General features: G+C 40.4%; 1 protein-coding gene across 1 annotated transcript in view; it reads right to left on the bottom strand.

Moving 5' to 3' along the window:
• Positions 1–14775, bottom strand: part of C2cd3 (C2 domain containing 3 centriole elongation regulator) — a 94109-nt gene that overhangs the window by 61916 nt on the left and 17418 nt on the right. The window contains exons 5-11 of the mRNA XM_051192350.1: positions 14014–14261; positions 11573–11705; positions 10467–10589; positions 6854–7001; positions 2706–2860; positions 1734–1955; positions 684–796 (exon numbers count right to left, since the gene is read on the bottom strand). Of these exons, the coding sequence (XP_051048307.1) occupies positions 684–796; positions 1734–1955; positions 2706–2860; positions 6854–7001; positions 10467–10589; positions 11573–11705; positions 14014–14261 (1142 nt within the window). The remainder of the gene's footprint in view (positions 1–683; positions 797–1733; positions 1956–2705; positions 2861–6853; positions 7002–10466; positions 10590–11572; positions 11706–14013; positions 14262–14775) is intronic.

Here is a 14775-nt window from a genome sequence, read left to right as displayed (position 1 = left end):
TATATTAGATAAAAAAAACTACACAAAGCCAAAAAACTTTACACGTGTGCTGGCTAGTTTTATGTCAAGTTAATACAAGTTATAGTGACTGGAGAGGAGGGACCCTCAACTGAGAAAATGACTCAGTAAGATAGGGCTGTAGGTAAGCCTGTAGGTCATTTTCTTAACTAGCCAATGTTGGGGAGGGCCCAGCCCATTGTAGGTGGGTTCACTCCTGGGCAGGTGGTCCTGAGTTCTATAAGAAAGCAGGCTAAGCAAGCCATGGGGAGCAAGCCAGTAAGTAGCATCCCTTCACCACCTCTGTTTCAGCTCCTGCCTCCAGTTTCCTGCCCTACTTAAGTCTCTGTCCTCACTTACTTTGATGATGGACTAAGCTGTGGAAGTGTAACCCAAATAAACTCTTTCCTCCCCAACTCCTTTTGGTCACTGTATCTCATCACAGCAATAGTAACCCTAAGACATTACTATAAACAATAGCATCTACAGCTAGGCATGTGGTAACTTCCTGGAATCCCAACACTTGGGAAGTCAAGGCAGGATGACTTGAAGTTTGAGGTCAGCCTAGTCTACGTAGTGAGACCATTTTAAAACACAAAAACCAGGCCATGGATGGTGCCACACACTCCTAATTATAGCACTCTGGTCAGAGGCAGAGATCAGCAGAAAACCAGCTCGCTTTTTACCTCCATCTGTGACTTTACTGGAGGCAAGTCGCACAACTTCAGTGATCAAAGCTGCCTTTCCCAGTCCACTTTTGGAAAAGCCCACAGGAAAGTGATACTCCACAAAGAAAGTGCTGGAAGAAAAAAAATTGATTAAAAACAAATAAAATAAGTGCTAGAGAGATGGCTCAGCAGTTAGAACTTGTTGCCTTTGCATAGGATCCAAGTTAGTTTCCCAGCATTCACAAGTGTGGTGATATCTTGCTTATACAAATAAAGCCTATCTGGAGGTCAGAGAATGGAGCTTGCCACTAGCTAACCATAGAGGTCTGGAGGTCTGTACAGACAGACAGGAAGTGAGATAGTTGGGCAGGAACAGGATATAAGCAAGGAGAAATAGGAACCTGCTCTCTTGTCTGCTGAGATGCTAAGGAAGTAAGGTGTGGTGAGGCTTGCTCCTCTCCTCTCTGATCTCTCAGCGTTTCCCTCTATATCTAACTCTGGGTTTTTATTATCTAGACCAATTAAGAACTCCATTTACACACGAGTCCAGTGCCAGGGAATCCAAGGCCCTCTTCAGACCTCCTTGGGCACCACGAACACATATAGTACATATACAGGCAAAACACTCATATACATAAAAATGAAAAAAGAAAATCTAAAACCAAACAAAAAGGAGATGCATTTTCTGCCTCTCTAGCTTTGAAGTTCTCATTTTCAGAATCATATGGCCTCAGAGGTCACTTAGTGCTCACATCTGTTCTTCAAAGTTCTCATTATCTGCTAGTGGGACAGAGCTTGTCTCTGACAGCACCCACAGCACTTTCAAGATAATTATCTACCCAGCCCCTGAGGTGCTATGCTACAGACAACCATCTTAGGTGCCCGTCTCTTTTGCTCTAACTGTCAGGGTGTAAGAATGGCTTCCACCCCGGCTTTCTTTATTCTTGGTATCTTCAAATCACTTTTATTGATTGAAAATGTACATGAAAACAAATCATAGAGTTACACCCTTCCTATTATCAGGCAAACTTTCCCCAGAAGCCATTTAGCTTTCTTAGTTAGATATACCGCTTCTTTGCTGCTGCTGTTGCTGCTGCTGGCTTTGATGGTTTCCCGGCAAAGCTTTTGCTGCTTGGTGTCATATGGGGACTATCTGGAGGGACTCCCATGGTTTCAATGATGATTCTGACCGAATGTATTCTACCCAGAAGTGCCAGTCTATCCACACTCAGTGATGTCACCAGGGTATGTCCTGGAGTTCTTGAGAGCACTTGTTTTTCATCCACACTTCTGTAAGTTCACAGATGGGTAGGCATGAGTTAGAGGCTGGGAACAATGCAGTTGCATAAGAGGAAAGAGGTAGAACAGTGAGTATTTCTTTTCAAAGATAAGAAGGTACAGCTCTGTGTTTTACTTTGAGACAGTGTCTCACTATGTAGTCCAGGCTGGTCTGAAACCCCCAGCCTCCTGCTTCTACGTCCATGCTGGACTAGGAAACAATGTTTATGATCAGAATCTGGTTCTCATCTAAAAATCTGTAAAAATATTCTTTCACTATAAGATTTATATCCATACAAGTACAGGAATGGATGTTACAGAATTAGATTTTTCTAGAAGGGAAGTCTAATTTATTCTAGTTTATCCACTACCCTAATCATATTGCCATGTCATTTTGTATACTCCTCTCCACATTTTCCATATGAGCATGATCAGGGTTTACACACCACACCCCACTACTCTGCTTTCTTCATAACCCATCTTTTCATGTGTCTTTTTTTTTTTTTTAAACTTTTTGAGACAGGGATTCACTATGTAGTTCTGGATCTCCTGGAACTTAATGTGTATACCTGGTTGATGTTGAACTCACAGAGTTCCACCTACCTCTGCCTGCTGAGGTGTGTGTTACCTTTTGAGGACTGAAATCCTTCAACGAGTTGCCATAACTTAAGTACTTAGGCAGTCTTGGCTATCCAGGCCATTTCCCTTGTGACAACGCTATGGCTCTGCACTAGCCTGCATGGAGCATGCACAGAGGCTCACCTGCTTTTCTTGATAGCTGCCCTCTTCTTCAGCTGGTGCTCACTTGACCCTACAACCTTAGAAGACCTGCCAGAGGTCTTTGCCTTGTTCATTGTTTTAGAAGGCTCCTTACTATCATCTTCACTGTGGAAATCACTGGCGCTGACTTCAGATTTCTAGGTGAAGATAAACAGAAGGCATGGCACAGTTACAATCGTTTCTCCAAAAGCAAGCAGCAATTTCTTTTTGAAAACACCATTCTCTTCAAGAGATAACTGAAAGCAGGGATATATTCCATATTGTTCCTGGGTATACAAAAACAATCTGCAGTTCACAAAGATAAACTCTAAGTCCATTCAGAGCAAACAAGAAGACATGACAGTGCTCAGGGAGACCACTGCACTGATTGCCGTGTTAGGCATTGTGCGGGGAGCTACACACATAGCTAAAGATGCAGCATATTCCTTCCAGGCGCCTTCTCTTGCCTTTACAGGTGGGGAAAAAAGCCAGGCAGCTTGTTTGTATTCCTAGCTTTAAGGGGGGGAATTCACATTTTGGTCTCCATGATTTTTGAAATCTGTCTTTCTACCAGAATGGCAGAATGGTTGCTACAATGTCACCTAACTGAGTGCAAAGATTGTCTCCCCGTCCCATTACCCACGCTCTAAATTATTCATTCTGCATTTAAATTTGCTTAAAAAAAATTAATGACTCTATTTCAGAAATTGCCTTTATAAAAGAAATCTGTTGAAAAATCCCCTTAATTTCATGTTTGAGAAAAGGCATCTACTGTAATTGACTAAATTAGCCTCTTGTATTAAGAAATGCAAAATAAACAGAGGTGGCAATACATCAACAAACATTTCCTAAAGTTACCTTACTCACATAGCATGGGGGGTTATTCAGTGCCCTTCAAACATTCATTTATTCATTGTCTTTGCTGTATGGGTAATAAAGACAGCACACGATCCTGTTTACAAAGAACTGCATCAAAGATGTACAATAAAAGTTATGTATAAGACACTGAACTTTTGGGAAAATCAGGATGGCTTCTTCATAGAATGTCTTTTGCTAGATGGCTAAGAACATGTTCACATTCACAGTAGAAGGATCAGAAGGAGGAAGAAGGAGAGAGGTACAGGAACGGCTGGGGTGTTTGAGTGGATGGTATGCCAGCGTGGAGACACCAGTGAGTAAAGGCCAAACTGGGAGATGAGGTTAGGGAGGGAAGTCGGGTATGGTTTAAAGCCACACTTAAAGCTTATGAGAGTGTTGGGCAGCAAAAGAACACAGATATCCTGTCAGAATGTCTAGGCAAGGGTTCCAGTTCTGCTACTTAATGCTTACAATGTTTTTATTTTTAAAGCTGAGCCTGATGGGGCCTTGAATTTGCTTTGTAACAGGGCAGGCCTAGAACCTTGGATCCTGATGCAGGATTACAGGTGGATGTATAACACCACAGGCCAGCTTCCTTGTATTTAACTTCTAAGTATTTAAATCCCTTGTATTTAACTATCTAAGCTGTGTATGTAAGACAAACAAACAAACAAACAAACAACAACAACAAAAAAAACAAAAATACTATTTCATAGGTCTAGTAAAAGAACTAAATTGAAATAATGACTTAATAACATTTGGTACAGTTCATAATTCATGGCTGACATGTTAAGGCCAAGGCGCATAGAACTCTAGTTAAACAAGTATGTAGCAAAGAGACCCTTTTTTTCCTCTATCCCACAAGTAACACAGTTACCAGTGATGACTGCTGGGGCAGGAAGTCCCAGGGTGCTAACAGCTAGTGTCTTTAAAATTCAAACTCTTTTTTTTCTTGAAGCTAATTCCACCTTTTAGTTTGTCTCTCTTTCCCCTCCCAAGACCCCCAATCTGCTTTGGATTACTTGCCCTCTAATTCCCATCTCCATCTGGTTAAAACCCTGTTGCTTCTACTTCACTTGCCATTAAAAGCTTCTCAGCCTGGTCATAGTGTGCCAGCCTTTCAACAACAACAACAACAACAACAACAAAACAAAAAACCAAGAAAGAGAAGAAAAAAAAAAATCACCCAATATCCTTATTTATTTATTTATTTTTATTTTTTCTATATAGGTCCTTCTTTCTATACTCATGTGTTGGTTGGTTTTTTTGTGACCAGCCTACAGACAAGTCTATAGGGCATTTTCTTGATTAATGATTTGAAGTGGGAGGGCTCAGACCACCCCTGGCAGTTGGTCCTAGGCTGAAGGAACCATGAGAAACAAGCCAGGAACCAGGGTTCTCCCATGGTCTCTGCTTAAGTAACTACCCTGACTTCCCTCAGTGATAGAAGACCTAAATTATGAGTGGTAAGCTGAAAACTAAATCTCTTCCTCCCCAAGTTGCTTTAGCCCATTTCTTTCAAAACTCTAAAGTCTGTTAAAACCTTTTATGCCTGCTTATGCTCCTGCTTGACAATATCATGTAATTTCCTCCGTTTTGTCTCAACTTTGGCAGCCCTCCCCATCTTACTACCAGACCATAATAATAAACTACCTGTGTTTCAGCCATTTTTTTTTTCCCTGACATAGAAAAAGGGCAAATCAGAAGTGTGATGGTCTGCATGTGATTCGAGTGTGTCCCTAAAAGCTCTTTATGTTGAAAACTTGGCCCTTGGTGACCATTAAGATGTCATGCCTGACCAATCTGATTGCAGGGGAAGGCCAGTTCAGATTGGTGAATACCCCCAACTGTTATCATAGAGCCTTCACCAAGTAATTGATGGAACCAGATGCAGACATCCACAACTAAGCACCAGGCAGAGCTCTGGGAATCCAGTCGGAAAGAGGGAGGAGGGAGGTCAAGATCATGAAGGGGAAATCTACAGAGACAGCAGAACCAATCTCCTGGACACTCATGAACCAACAGCTGTGGAGCCTCCATTGGGACTGAGCTAGGCCCACTGTATGTGGGACACAGTTGTGAAGCTTGGACTATCTGAGGGGCCCCTGGTAGTAGAACCAGGATCTATCCCTGGTGGGTGAGCTAGCTTGTGGGAGCCCATTCCCTGTGAGGGGGATGCCATGCTCAACCTTAACGCAGAGGGGAGGGGCTTAGTCCTGCCTCAACTTAATGTGCCAGGTTTTGTTGACTCTCCATGCGAGTCCTTACACTTTGGAAGGAATGGATGGGGGAGAAGTGAGTGAGGGGGGAGGTGGGAGGAGGGGTAGGAGAGAAAACTGTAATTGGAATGTAAAATGAAATTAAAATAAATAAATAATAAAGATGTCAGGCCTCATGGGAGGAGATCCTTAGTTCTGTTAGGACAAGTCCTTAGACGGGATGATGATGGGACCTGCCCCCCCACAGCTTCCTGTTTGGTGATGTGACCGATCTCTCATATGATGCAAGATGCTGTAGCCAATGGGATCCTTACCAGAGCTTTGTCAATGTTGCTGAGACTTTCAGCTTCTAAACTATGAGCTATATCTCTCTTCTTTATAAAATTAGCCATCCTCAGGTATTGCTGTAGTAACAAACAATGGACTTAAATGAGGAACATGACAGCAACATCTAGAATTACTTGTGAAAAGCCATTAGAGTCATTATGGATAATGTGTAGAATGCTGTACTTCTTCATGTTGTGGTGACCCCCCCAACCATAAAATTATTTTCAGTGCTATTTCATAACTGTAATTTTGCTGTTAGGAATCATAATGTAAATATCTGATATATGACTGCTAAAGAGTTTGCAACCCACAGATTGAGAACCACTGGTCTAGAAGATGCTAAGTCAGCAACAGATCATGCAGCTTGACATAAAAAAGGTTGGAATAAAGCAGAACTGCTGAAAAAAATTCCTTATTTTACAAGCAAAAAGAGGGTTTTGTCACCTGTGAGTAGAAATGCTTCTGGACTTTCTTAAGAGCTCCATCGAAGGCATATGACATACTGTAGCACAGGCTCTGGACATAGGTGAATCTGAATCTGGCTATGACACTTACTATGTATTCTTGGGACAGAACAGAGTGTTTCTAGGCTCTCTTTTTCCATAAAATGGTAATACTTTCTTCCTCTGGCTGTTATTATTATTAAATAAGCTATATGTAAAATGAATCGCTTCCTTCAAGTATTGTGACTTTGGCTACTAAATGCTGCACTCTCTGATTTGTATGGCTTCAGATTCAATGACTTACAGGCACTGTGTAAAACAAGTTCTCCAGGAGACTCTGGTCATACTGAGGGTCATTCAGGTCACTGCTGCAATACACATCACTCCCAGGAGAGGGGGAGTCTGGAGGAGAGCCTAATCCATTCCAGAAATGACTGTGGGATAATTCACCACTGGAGATAAGAAAAACAAAGGTAAAGATGTTAACAGAAGGTTCAGTGGAATTACTCTCTCTCTGGTAAAACTTCCTAACATGTGAAAGAAGGTATGCTAAGGACTCACTCTCAACAGACTACTGGGTGACATTTTCCAACTCTATTTCCCTTCTCTTGGGATGATGTCAACTAGTACACAAAACCCACTACTGACACACATTGTATTCTTACTCAGCAAATGTCTGTTGCCTATCTATTATGTGCTATGGTTGCCATAGAGATGGCTAACCTAGGTCAGCTGTGCTCCTGTGGTGTCTGCACTCAAGCTGAGAGAAAAAAGTAGTAAACATTTTTGTTAAAAAAAATGGCTAAGTCACAAAAACACCTTCTTCAATTAAGCAAACACATGTACTTTGGAATTATAATGACAATTTCACATTATATGTAAAACTAAATAAACTCTGTGACTTTGAGGTTAGACTGGTCTATAGAACGAGTTCCAGGACAGCCAAGGCAACACAGAGAAACTCTGTCTTGAGAAACAAAACAAACAAAAATAAATAAAGCACTACAAGAAGTTATAAACTAAAAAGTACATATGTAAATAACTATAAGCTCATATAAATAATTTATCTTTCTTATTTTTCTTTCTCTTATAGTAACTAATATTTAATATTAGTGAACTGAACAATATTTTAATGAATATCCATTAATAATAGAGCAGTAATATTATTAAGTACTGTATGCTGATCACTGACTCATGTATTAATTTATTCTCTGCTTCCTTTTCAAGCTAGCTACCATTCTTTTCCTTAATTTCCTTAATCTACAAAAAATGTACACAATCTAATATAACCTTCAAATAAGACAGGCTGTACATTACTTCAAAATTTTTTATTTCATTACATTAACTTAGAGAAGAGATGGGGGAGACAGAGAGAGAACATTTGCATGTAAGGGACAACTTGTAGGATTGGCTCTTTCCACCACATGGGCTCCAGGGATAGAACTCAGGCTGTCAGTCTTGGTGGCAAGTGTCTCTTTTTGCTGAGCTATCTTGCTAGCCTCTTTGGAATTAAAACTACTCTTTTTTTTAAAAAAAGTATTCTTGGTATTTGTTTGTATAACATCTTTTAAAAAATAATTTATGTCTATGAGTGTTTATCTGCATTATGTATTTGCACCTGTACAGGTTTGAATAAAAATGTCCCCATAGGCCCATAAGGTATGGAACTATTAGGAAGTGTGACATGCTTTTCCTGCTGCCCGTGGATCCAGATGTGGAAGTCTCAGCTATGTCTCCAGCGTCTGCCTGAATACCACCATGCTTCTTGCAATGATGATAATGGACTAAACCTGTGAAACTGCAAGTTACCCCCAAATAAATGTTTTCCTTTATAAGAGTTGCCATGGTTAGTAGGGCAGTGGTGGCACCTGCCTTTAATCCCAACACTCATGAGGCAGAGGCAAGAGGATCTCTGTGAGTTTGAGGCCAGCCTGGTCTACAAAGCTACACAAAGAAACCTTGTCTCAAAAAACAAACAAAAAACAAAAACAAACAAAAAGACAGATGCATGGTCATGGTGTCTCTTTATAGCAACACAACCCTAACAAGATAGCACCTAGTGTGTATCTGTGGAGGTAAGAAGAGGGCATCATATCCTCTGGAATCTTCCTTATAGCTGATTATAGGAAGTCACACAGGTTGCAACAATAGCAATTGTTTTTTAACATCTTAGCCGTTACTCCAGCCCCTCTATATAACTTTATTTAGTGTTTATGCTGTCCACGTAGCTCTTTGACTACCCACCTCCTACTTTGCATAGAAATCTACATAGATCTCTACTGTTCAGTATGCAATTCTCCAGATTGTTTTTCATTTTTTTGCAATTATTATTTCTTTGAATTAATTTACCTGTTTATCTGTTTATGACTTATTGTAGTGTTACATTCTGTCTGTGTTTCTTAGCCTTAAGACAAGTCCACTCTCAGCAGGATTCCTTTATTTTTCTTAAAATAATTTCTGGAATTTCAATTATCTAGATGTCAAATATTCTGAAAATAAAGTTTAAACTTTATTTTCCTATTTTCTAATTTCATTCTTTTTGTTAAATCTTCTGGGGCTTTTTCTCTTCTCTGTCTCTTCTAAAGTTCTATTGACTCTTGTTTTCTGTGAACATGTTGGAGGCATTCCTCAAGTCTTCAGATCCAGCTCTGCCCAACTGTTTTGTGTTGAAGCCACCATTTATCAGGGTCCTCCCGACTCGGCCTCTGGTGGCTTCATCACAAAATAATTGGGCAGAGCTGGATCGTTTTGCTGAGTAAGTTCCAGCTTGTGGTATTTTAAACCTCTTTTGTCTTGACCAGAACAACCTCTGCCTGGGAGGTAGTGTGGCTGTCAGTGTGCTTAGGAGTCAAGAAGGAAAAGGGGGCTTGAGGCTGGAGGAGCGGTTTATCATCCCATGGACTTATTTTAGTCTTCCCTTCCTCAGTATGGCACTCACCTCTAACCTCGAGTCTAAGGCCTATGCAAACTTACAGGCTCAAACTTGAACCCTCTTCAAATTATTGCCTTACATTCAAGTGAGGATTTATATGTTACTCATTATGATACATAGAACAAAAATCCTAGAGGCTGTGCTTTACTCTGCCTTTTTCTACAACTGATACCATAGAAGCCTGTGATCTTTAATTTCTTCTCTTCCCACCTCCATGGGAAGGATATGCTTTTCTATCTCTTACTCAGTGTTACCAGGTTGATCTTTCTACTCTTCCACTCAGAGTATTTTGGTATCCAACCCATTTTTAGTATGAAGTTCAGCTTCTTTAACATAATAGGCAAAGCCCTCTGTCAATGAACCAAAAGGTGATGTCTTGCCACTTTCCTATAAACTTAAATTTTAACCAAATTAAACTAAGTGGAAAAGCCAGGCACTGTAGTGCATGCCTGTAATGCCAGCACTTGGGAGGCAGTGGTATGAGGGTTAGAGTTCAATGTCATTCTCAGTTACATACCACATAGCAAGTTCAAGGCTACCCTAAGGTACGTGACAGCCTCTCTCTCCTCCCCCCACCTCAGAAAACAAACAACCCCCCAAATAACAAACCTTAAACAAGTGTGCCTTCGTAAAAACATATTTCTTGTATATGCATAACACATTTCTTTCAACCTCTCCAAGACAGTAATGTTTACTCCTCAAGAGACAATACAATGAAAGCTACCAATAATCAAACTGCTATGTGCTAACCAGATGCTAACTCCTTTATATACAGAATTTCTCATCCTCATCCCCTTTGGGGCCTCCAAAGTTGAGATAACTGCCTAAGGCCAGAACGCTAAGCAAGATATCCACTTTCAACTTGACTCTAGTTAAAATTCATGCTTTTTTTCACCACACCAGCTAACGTGGATGATGAAAAGAGTGGGAAGACAAGGACACTGGGTGGGTTTTAAATAGAAGAAAGCCAGGCAGGAGCACTCACCTGCCTAACAGCAGCTGTATGGCTCTGGCGTCAGCTTTTGTATCATCTTTACAAAGCACAGTCTCAGTCACTGGGAGGAGGTGGCTGTCACTGTGGTCTTTAAATTGATTCTTAGATGAGTTCCTGGTCCAAGGTGTAGAAAAAGACTCTGTTATGAATGGCTAACAGACAGAAAAAATTTAAATCCTAACCAAGCTAAGAAAGAGAAGGCACTAGTCTGACTTAGAAAATGTAACACCTTTAGGCTTATCTGCCTTAAATGTATATACAAACTTTACACTTTGCAAAGTTCTTCCCAATATCAGAATCCCATATTTGATTTCTGAAGGGAGGAAAAAAATATCTTCATTTTATAAATAGGAATTCCAGTTTAGAGAGCGAAGAATTTATCCATTTTTATTTAGCAAACACCAATGCTGGGTGTTAAATTCTGAGTACCTTCTACTGTAGGCTCACCACATCAAGAATTATTTGCTGAAGAACTGGAGAGATAGATGGCTCAGCAGTTAAGAGCACTGACTACTCTTCCAGAGGACCCAGGTTCAAGTCCCAGTACCCACATGGCGGCTCACAACTGTCTGTAACTCCTGTTCCAAGGACTCTGATACCCTTACATAGACATACATGCAAGCAAAACACTAATTCACATGAAATAAAAATGAACTTAAAAGCCAGTCGGTGGTGGCACACACCTTTAATCCCAGCACTCTGGAAGCAGAGGCAGGCAGATCTCTATGAGTTTGAGGCCAGTCTGATCTACAGAGGGAGTTCCAGGACAGGCTCTAAAGCAATACAGAGAAACCCTGTCTTGAAAACCCAAAATAAATACATATATTTAATAAACAAAAATTAATTAATTAAAAAAGAGTTATTACTACTACTATGATTATTATTTCCAAGACAGAATCTCTCTATGAAACCCTAGTTGTCCTGGAATGCACTCTGCTTTCTGAGTGCTGAGATTAAAGATGTGCATCAATACCGCCCAGGTGAAAAATACAATTATTTGCTGAATATTTTCAAGATTATCCCACTCATAACAATAAATAAGAAGTAAGTCAACAACTCAAATGAGCTGCAGAGGTATGTGTTTGTCCTTAACTTACGGCACTGATGAGGTAAAAGCATCTTCCATCATAGGGGGAGGAACTTTGTCCAGCAGCATGCTAGTATCTGGGCTCGAGTTCATTGCAGAAATCAACATGGCATTCCTTAGTTTATTGCCTTGTTCTAACAGAGCTGAAGGCAGTAAAAACAGAAAATAAAAGCATCTGAAATCTAGGAAGGGCTCCAATCCCACAGTCCTGGTCCTCTTATAGGAAACTTGCTACAGGGTTCTTCAGTGGCCTCTGTGACTGTTCTCCCACCAACCTGAAAATTCCTCATGCTCACCTAACATGATGTTTCCTGGCTTCTTCCTCATGTTTAGATGTTCCATCAATGAGTGAGCACTCTATCCCAGAGAAACTGAACTTCTGTAGGAACTGTTGTATCACAGCCACCCAACTCTCCCAACTGCTGTCTACACATCATAAGGTTAATGGTGCCTATGGTTCATTTTCATAACCAGATACCTTATTCTGACTCTTATACATTTATAAGAGTTTTAATATTCTTACCCCCCAAAAAATTGGCAACTGTGCTAGCTAAACTTCTGGAAATCAGTTATATCTGTAACAATCTATCCTAAATTTATATTTTTATGAATGAAAAAATGCCAAATGAATCCATGACTCATCTAAGGTCACACAGCAGATTAATGGAAAACTGAGATGAAACCCCCAAGGCTGTGATTTTCTTTTAAAAATAAGTAAAAGTTGCCCCATCCCTGAGGTAATAACAGCAGTAACAATAGCAATGTGCACATTATTATATACCTGTACCAGGTATCACTCTCACTATTTTATTTATATCAACTCACTGGATCCTCTAAACATTTGTCTGCCATGATAAGTAACCTGTACTTATCATATGTGTGTCTTTACACATATGGTACCTGTACTGTACTGTAAGTACCCCTTGTCGTTCGTTTCCCTTACGGCAATTTCAGCCAAAGACATTAAATGGAGACTATATACTCCCAAGTTTTAATCTTTGTGCTACGCTGACTAGTGTGATGAAATCTTAATCTACTCTACTCTGTCCTGGACATAAATCACTCCTTTGTGTACTGTTGGCCACACTGTATATTCTACTTGCTTTTGAGTCTCACAATCGCTATTTCATTTCTTAGATTTACCATTGTGATATTTCAAGCAACCTTTACTTTACTAACAAAGGCCCCAAAACACAAGAACAGTGGTACTGACAACTTTAATATACCACATCGTAATTATTTCATTAGTTATTATTATTAATATCTTACTGTACCTATATGACTTCTGATTTTTTTCCCCCAATTTCTCCCTTTTTTTGCTTTCTGATATTTGAATTGAGTTTATTTTTCTTCTGTGAGAATAAAAATTTCTCTTTGAATGCCAACATTTCAAGAGATGGCAGTTGTTACCTACATACTTTCCCGAGGCATTTTTGTAAAAAGGAAATAAACATTGAGGAAAACAAGGAAGAGGAATCAGAGCTCAAGTTCTTCACACATTGGCCTCCAACTGGCTTTACTGTGGAAAAGTCAACCTCTGAAAAATGGTCTCAAAGCTTCTGGCTTCACAACAGGAATGTCTTGGGTTCTCAAGAAACTAGTTACAACACCTGCCTCTACCACATGAGTGCTGGGATTAAAGGTGTGAGCCACCACTGCCTGGCTTTATTTATCTTTAAATCCACTTATCCTAGGAACGCCTATGGAAAGGAACATACCAGAAATTCATGCCATGGATTGTGTCTGGCATAATTTTCTTGGCTTAGACAGTTGTTTGGCATAGTCTTAACTTAAAAAGATGCAGGAAGGCCTACACGGATAATAACCATCTAAGACAGCAATGACTTGAACGTGACAGGAGGCTGCCCCTTTTGACAGGGAAGGAGCTCCTTCACTATCAGTCCATGTCTTCATTTTAAAATGAGGAATAAGGATGGCCCCGTGGAAAAAGGGGCTTGCTGCATTACCTAATAATCTGAATTTGATCCCCAGAACCAACTCCCACAAGTTGCTTTCTGACCTTCACACATGTGCCATAGCATACATGTGCCTGCACTCACAAATCACATTCTCAAAACACAAATAAATAGTGTAAAAAAAATTTAAGCAAGGCTAATCATCTCTACCTCATGTGATAAAATTCTGTGTGTACATCACTTGGCAAGAAGTGAGTATGTAATTTAGTGATGGTCAGTGATTGGCAGCTGTTTCCTTCAGGCTAAATTTCTCTTGGTGTTTTTTTTTTTTTTTTTTTTTTAGCTGGGACTCTCCTTAGAAGGAATTTGCATCCTTTCCTTTTCTTCCTTGTGGGCCCTACATATGCTAGGAAACTGTCCTATGACTGAGTTATACTTCTAGTCCCCTTTAGATCGTTTCCTTCCTTCCTCCCTCCATCTCCATCCCCCCCCCCCCCCCCGTAAATGTAGTCTTAGGCCACAGATAGATACATACCTGAAAGAAGGTCCTTTGTAGGGGGGTTGTTTGAAGACAGGATGCACGAGTCACTGTGACTCTTGGTGACTGTACTAATTTGTGGCTGAAATTCGGAACTGTTGAGGAGGGACATCTGCTTCTGTGGGGCTTTGCCCCTCAGTGATACAGTCTCTAAACTCGGCCCCGAATTAAGGTGATGCTGTAGTCCACACAAAGGACTCTTCACTGTATCAGGGTTCTCTGCAAAGTACAAGTGGTCCTTCCCCCTGTTAGAAAGGAAGATGCCAGTAGCTCATACCCTGTCTTGGGAATATTCCACCTTGTCAGAGCTAGGAGGATCAGTGAGGGCACTGTAGCTAGGGCCTTGTAGGGGGTGGCTTTTTTTTTTTTTTTGTAGTGTGGCTTCATATATCTGCTTTTAATCTCAAAGTAAAGGAATATAGATCTTTACTACAGTTGTGGGTTATACCTTAAGTGACACAAAACAGGGAAAGGAAGTGTGTGTGCCTACACAATTGGATACAATGCAGATCTTCACAAGTAATTACTTAAGACAAAAATCTGTTTCTCATATTCCATTTTATTTTACAAAATAATGCCCTTTCCCCTCACAGACATGTGCCATGGCATCTGTAAACTTTTTAGTCACATGTGTACACTGGATTCTCTACTGGATTATGAACAGTTCTTAGAAGTAGGACTTGTGGAGGGTTTGTGACTTGTGTAATTGGCTCAGGGCACACTAAGCCTGCGTCTACCACTGAGCCACATCTTCAGCCC

The sequence above is a fragment of the Phodopus roborovskii genome, unplaced genomic scaffold, assembly GCF_943737965.1.
Source record: "Phodopus roborovskii unplaced genomic scaffold, PHOROB, whole genome shotgun sequence".
Taxonomy (NCBI): Eukaryota; Metazoa; Chordata; class Mammalia; order Rodentia; family Cricetidae; genus Phodopus; species Phodopus roborovskii.
This window is presented reverse-complemented; position numbering and strand designations above follow the sequence as displayed.